Below are 6,114 nucleotides of genomic sequence, written 5' to 3'. Positions count from 1 at the left end.
GGTATGAAAATGTTGATATGACCAATATCAAACTGATTTAGAATAATATCACCCAGTCTCTCAATCATTTGGATTTTTCCAGGGAACAGAGGCTTGAGTTTTTAAAAAATAGCTGTATTAGAACATTTTTATTTTTCTTGTTTAAATACTTAAATATTTACAAGAAAGAAGAATAATATAGATAATTTTGTGAGAGCACACAGAGTGAAAATTTGCTCTTTCTACTTTGTTCCTTTATGAGAATAACATGAGCAAATCCTACATGTTTCATCTTTTACCTTGATGACTGTCAAAAAGTTGGGTTTGTTCAACTAGAAATTATGTTTTATTCAGCACTGGAGGGTGTGACATTAAAGTCATTAGAGTGAAATTATTTAAACTAAATACTGTCATTCTTAAAAGTGATACATAAACCTTAGACTCGTTTGTTCTTTCTTGTACTAATTCTCCCTACTGCCCCCCACCTTTAAAACTGATTGTTCCATTTAGAATCAGTTCATTGTCGAATCAAATGATGAGCCCTATGTTAGGTATATTGTATTTTTGTTAGATCGATATGGATCCCAAGTAAGAAAATAATTACATATTACTTACTGCTCACATAATTTAGTGTCAGTGAAGGAATGAAAACGAAAGGAATTTAGCAAATTACATAAGAGAGACATTAAGTCTTGAACAGCAATGTGTCCTGTAGGTAAAAATAATAGTACAAAAAAATATATATTGGCAGAGAATTCATGGAGCGTTTACAACTTGAGTGTTGAATGGTTTGGGATTTTTATAATATTTGATGACTGCTTTAAAATTTCATCGTGTTTGTATAATAATTGTGTGATAATAGAGAAGGTATTCACAAGGTATTTCTTCAAGTTGTGCAGAACTTGGAGTAAAATTCAGTAGAATAAAACTTTGTTTTTAATTATAAAAATCATCACTAGCACTTGTGTAAACTTATAAAAATACCCAAAACTTGTATAAATGTATAAATGTGTAAACTTGTATAAAACCGCTTAAAGTTTTTACATATATGAAATGATTTGATTCGCATAACCTGAAGCATTGGGACATCAACTGCCTCACTTTTAGCTGAGAGAACTGAGTAACTGGCCTGAGGTCATACAAGTAACTGTGGTGTGGCCATGCTTCAATCCCTTCCATCTGCAGAGGACTGTACTCCTTACCTACATCATTGCCCTGATGCTAAATTTGGTAGGTAATGTTCAGTCCCATTAGGATGGAGACATGAAAACGGGCTGGGTGGGACTCGTGGTGAGCCAACAGACACGGGGGTATGATACCCAAGGAGACACTTACATGAGATATATCTATACAAGCTCAGGGTCATACCTGAGTATGATGGATCCCCTCTTAAATTCACTCTCTAGAGCCTCCTTCTCTTCACTAGTCCTGGCTCCAATGAAAGAGAAGAATGGACAAAAGTGACCACCAACAAAGGGACACAATAACGTTATTACATATCATTTTGCTAGGCAATGCACTATAACCCTGGAGAGTACAAAGAACAAAATATAATCATAATTGTAATCATTTAATCCTAGCTAATAAGTGATCAGTGTGAGTTGATAGGTAATAACGTTATCAATATTGTCCCATTCATTTCTTTAAAAATGAAGCAGCAAAAATTAGAAAGTTTAAATAATTGTTTAATATCACGCAGATAATAAGTCATGGAGGGCACCTGGGTGGCTCAGTTGGTTAAGCATCTGACTCTTGATTTGTGCTCTGGTCAAGAGCTCAGTCCCTGAGATGAAGCACCATGTCAGGCTCTGTACTGAAAGCATGGATCCTGCTTGTGATTTTCTCTCTCTCTCTCTCTCTCTCTCGCTCTCGCTCTCGCTCTCGCTCTCGCTCTCTCTCTCTCTCCTGCTCTCAAATAAATAAATAAACTTTAAAAAGTTTCATGAAAATAGCATTCAGACATAAAAAAAAATTGCTAGCTTGCAATCACAAACATTTGTGCAATTGGTCAACTATCTACCTTTTCTGAGATTTGATAGCCTTATCGTTAAAGAATGGTGAGTTTAAAAACAGTGATTGAAGAGTATGTTTTGGAGGAACAACAAAGAGAGTGGAGGGTAAGACTAGACAGACAGCCAACATCTTTTCTCTCTGCGCCCACACACCTTGCATACTATGGGTAACGAACACACTCTTGGTTGTCCCAATTTCCCAGGGTCAACCTGCTTTAGAGTTTTGTTTTGTTTTGTTTTGTTAATCTGAATCAATGTTCTCAAGTTAATTTTTCTGAATAAAATCCTCTCACGTTTTCCACGTAGTAACCTTCCAAAAGATATTCTTATGGGCATGATAACAATTCTAACATATCTTTAAAAACCATTTAGTGATTTGGACTGAATAATAGGGGCATTTATGATCAAAATCAGCAAATAAGGACAGAGGAGTGAAAACCTGAAGTAGGTAGCTGAAAATATATGTGAAAAGACGCTTTAAGATAAAGTGCTACTGCATGGAGAATTCGTGGAATGTACAATAGGGTTGTGAAGAAGTGCAGTTAAGTAGAAAACCAAATGTCAAAGTAATAGGTCTGTCTTCAGTGTAGTCAATGTTCCAGAGCCTGTGCTGAGGGGGTATAATTTTTTTATCCTGGGCTGTGTTCAGAAAGTATCATGGAATGGCCCTGAAGCAAATTTCAAGGGAGTTTGACAGTGATAAGCCACAGGATCTAAACTGGAAGAATGGGACACACATAAATGGTAGCATCCTTAAATTGATAACAATGGCAATGATCACGAAAGCCCATCTGGACATTTTGAGTCAGTCTAAAGAACAAGCAATGTCAAGGCAGGTACAGTAAAAAGCACATGATAGATTTCTCCTTCCACAGGTGAAACACCAGGAAAAATGCCCAGACAAAAAAATTTAACCAAATTAATGGAATGTGTTCTCTTGGATTCTGCAGCTATCCCCATCTCCAGTGGTTTCTATTTGGATTGTACTTGGTTGTCTACATCATTATGCTGATGGGCAATGTCACCTTAATTCTGACAGAATTGGACCCTGATCTCAACTCCCATGTAGCATTATATTTGCTTGGCAGTTTTTCCTTCTTGGAAATCTGCTATACAGTGTTATCTATTACCTTTCCCGAATGCTTATGAATCTTAGGACCCAAATAGAACTTTTTTTTTATAGTTTAGTCATGCAAATCTTTGATCCTAAGTACCTCTGTCTGTAATATACAATGAAAAAATCAACACTCAATTCAAGAAGATTATTTTAGACTAAATGGGAAATCTTATTGCAAGCACTTGATCAACACAATGATAACTTAGTCAAAATCATTTTTGTCTTTTGTTTTTCCAGACATTATGTAATGATATAATTGCCTTTTTTTGTTTAAATTTCTATATTGTCCACTTATATCTCAATACATGAATAGATAATTGAGTCTCTGTAGGTCTCATTAATTCCTCATGATCACAATGTACTTGCTCACTTGCTAGCTAAAATATATATTCTCTGCCTTTGATGTTTCTGGAAACTGTCTCACAATGATATTTTATAATAATCTATAGTGTTCTATTATGATTTTTGTTTTTCAGTTCCGATATGTTATTAAAATGAGAATTTTTCAATGAAAGTGACCAATGTCAGTGAGCAAGTCATTTGAGGATAAATTTGCTAAGCAGAGTTTCAGAAATCATATTATCCATGTAATTCCTTCAATATTGCCATTATTAATAAGGAATAGTTCAGAAAGCATTTATCAAATATCTACTACATGTTTGGACAAGATAAAGAAAAGATCTTGCATTATAACATCTGATGACCATGTTGTTTATTTTATATTGATAAATAAATGAAACCAGAATGGTTTCAAATAAAGTGCATACACAAACAGTAAGAGCTACAGCTGTGAGGTATGGAATGGAAGGCAAGCTTGTACTTATAAAAAGCCACATGGGGGCATCTAAGTGGCTCAGTTAGTTAAGCGACTTACTCTTGACTTTGCCTCTGGTCATGATCTCACAGTCTTGAGATAGAGCCCTGCCTGGGTCTCCACGTTGGGGCATGGAGCCCACTAAAGATTCTCTTTCTTTTTCCCTTGGTCCCTCCCTGCTCATGCGCTCTCTCTCTCTCTCTCTCTCTCTCTCTCTCTCTCTCTAAAAAAAAAAAAAAAAAAAGGCTTCCTGGAAGAATTGAGAAGTAACAAAAAAATATATCTCAAAATTTGGTGGTAACATACCACAAGGAAAAAGTGATGTAAAGGTTTTTGTCTCAGGATTCTGTTTATCAACATATAAGGGATAAAATGGATTAATTTGCTCTGGACACAAACATACAAAAATTGAAAATTAACAATTCTACAACACATCATTTTCAGTCAAATTCTAACCTTGTATTACATATTAACTATGTTGATATATTTCTAATTTCTCCATTAGTTGTGTTCTTTATGCCCAGGATATGAAAAGCTAGAAATTAGTAAACAATAGAAATTTTATGTACTAATTTCCCCTAAGTTCCTTTGGTCCATAAAATTAGAAAACAGCACCCAAAAGATAAATAACTAATTTCACTATTTTCACAGATGGAGAAAAAAACAGCAGAAGTAAATCTCACTTCAGTGATGGAATTTGTTCTTTTGGGATTTTCTGATATTCCCAATCTTCAAATGTTTCTTTTTGTAATATTTTTCTTTGTCTATGTGATAATTCTGATGGGAAATGGCATCATTGTTCTCATAGTCAGGGTTGACCAGGCTCTTCAGACGCCCATGTATTTTTTCCTTAGTAATTTTTCCTTCTTGGAAATCTGTTTTGTATCTGTCACTCTTCCCAGAATGCTCACAAACCTTTGGACTCAGAAAAGAAATATTTCTTTGTTTGCCTGTGCAACACAAATGGGTTTTGTTCTTACGCTTGGAAACATAGAGTGCCTCCTTCTGACAGTGATGGCCTATGACCGCTACGTGGCCATTTGTAACCCTCTGCACTATCCTTTAGTTATGAACCACAAGGTCTGTGTCCAGATGGTAGTGGCCTGCTGGATCACTGGAGTTCCAGTGGAGACAGGGCAGACATACCAAATTTTCTCTCTGCCATTTTGTGGGTCTAACCAAATCAATCACTTCTTCTGTGACATCCCTCCACTACTCAAGTTGGCCTGTGGGGACACATTCCTGAATGAGATGTTAGTCTTTACAGTCGCTGTGCTGTTTGTTACGATCCCCTTTCTGTTGATACTTGAATCCTACATCAAAATCATTTCCACCATTCTGAGGTTGCCATCAGCAACAGGACGAACCAAAGCTTTCTCCACCTGCTCGTCTCATATCACAGTTGTGGCGATGTTCTTTGGATCTGCAATCATCACATATTTACGGCCCAAGTCTAAACATTCTTCCAGAGCAGACAAGTTTCTCTCTCTTTTCTATACCATTGTCACCCCAATGTTTAATCCTATGATATACACTCTGAGAAATAAGGATGCCATGATGGCCTTGAGAAAATTGTTACCTTAATGTTTAATGTATTAGCTTCCGATTTGAGCTCATTTTCTGTTTTCTTATTTAAGTCTGCCATATTGTAATCGAAAATTAATGTTCAGTTTGCTTTCCTACATTACTATACATTGATTATGTTTACTCATTGCTGAGTTTATTTTATGCTGGACTCTCTGATATCAGGATGGTATCCACATGGTTGCCCTGCTGATAAGAAATTAAGAAGCTAAGTATCCATCCAGCCAATCCCACCAGGCACCACTTTACTTCTCCCCCAAAGTTACTAGTGATGGCACTTTATATTTTTCTATAGCTGACTTGAGCAGTAGTTATAGGATGTTTGCTTTGTAAGGACTCACATGGCTGATAATTTATACATTTTTCTGCAGGCATAGGATTTAAATCAAACACAACTATGTTTAAAAAGATGGAAGAAATACATCAAAATGTTCACACATGAGAGACAGTTTTGTTGTTTTAGTTTTTTTTCCTCTTTTGTCTAAATTTTCTTTAGTGAACACATTTTGCTGGTAATGAAAGCAAAAAAAAAAAAATACTGCTCTTTATTCTTTTAATGTCATCCTTCTGTTTTAACCTGAAAACAAGCCAGTAAAATCAATCGCCCT

General features: G+C 35.7%; 1 protein-coding gene across 1 annotated transcript; it reads left to right on the top strand.

Annotated features, from left to right (window-relative positions):
• The first annotated feature begins 4,564 nt into the window (after window positions 1-4,564).
• On the top strand, window positions 4,565-5,506 carry LOC101100083 (olfactory receptor 10AG1-like). The gene has a single exon (XM_003993328.6). The coding sequence runs from the start codon at window positions 4,574-4,576 to the stop codon at window positions 5,504-5,506; it is 933 nt and encodes a 310-aa protein (XP_003993377.3). The 5' UTR covers window positions 4,565-4,573.
• Window positions 5,507-6,114: the final 608 nt, after the last annotated feature.

The sequence above is a fragment of the Felis catus genome, chromosome D1 (assembly GCF_018350175.1).
Source record: "Felis catus isolate Fca126 chromosome D1, F.catus_Fca126_mat1.0, whole genome shotgun sequence".
In the NCBI taxonomy this organism is placed as follows: domain Eukaryota; kingdom Metazoa; phylum Chordata; class Mammalia; order Carnivora; family Felidae; genus Felis; species Felis catus.
Note: the sequence above shows the minus strand (reverse complement) of the source record. Positions and strands in the feature narration are given on the sequence as shown.

Excerpts from the sequence above, each read along its gene's own strand:
- LOC101100083 (XM_003993328.6), top strand. The coding sequence starts at position 4,574 with ATGGAGAAAAAAACAGCAGAAGTAAATCTCACTTCAGTGATGGAATTT.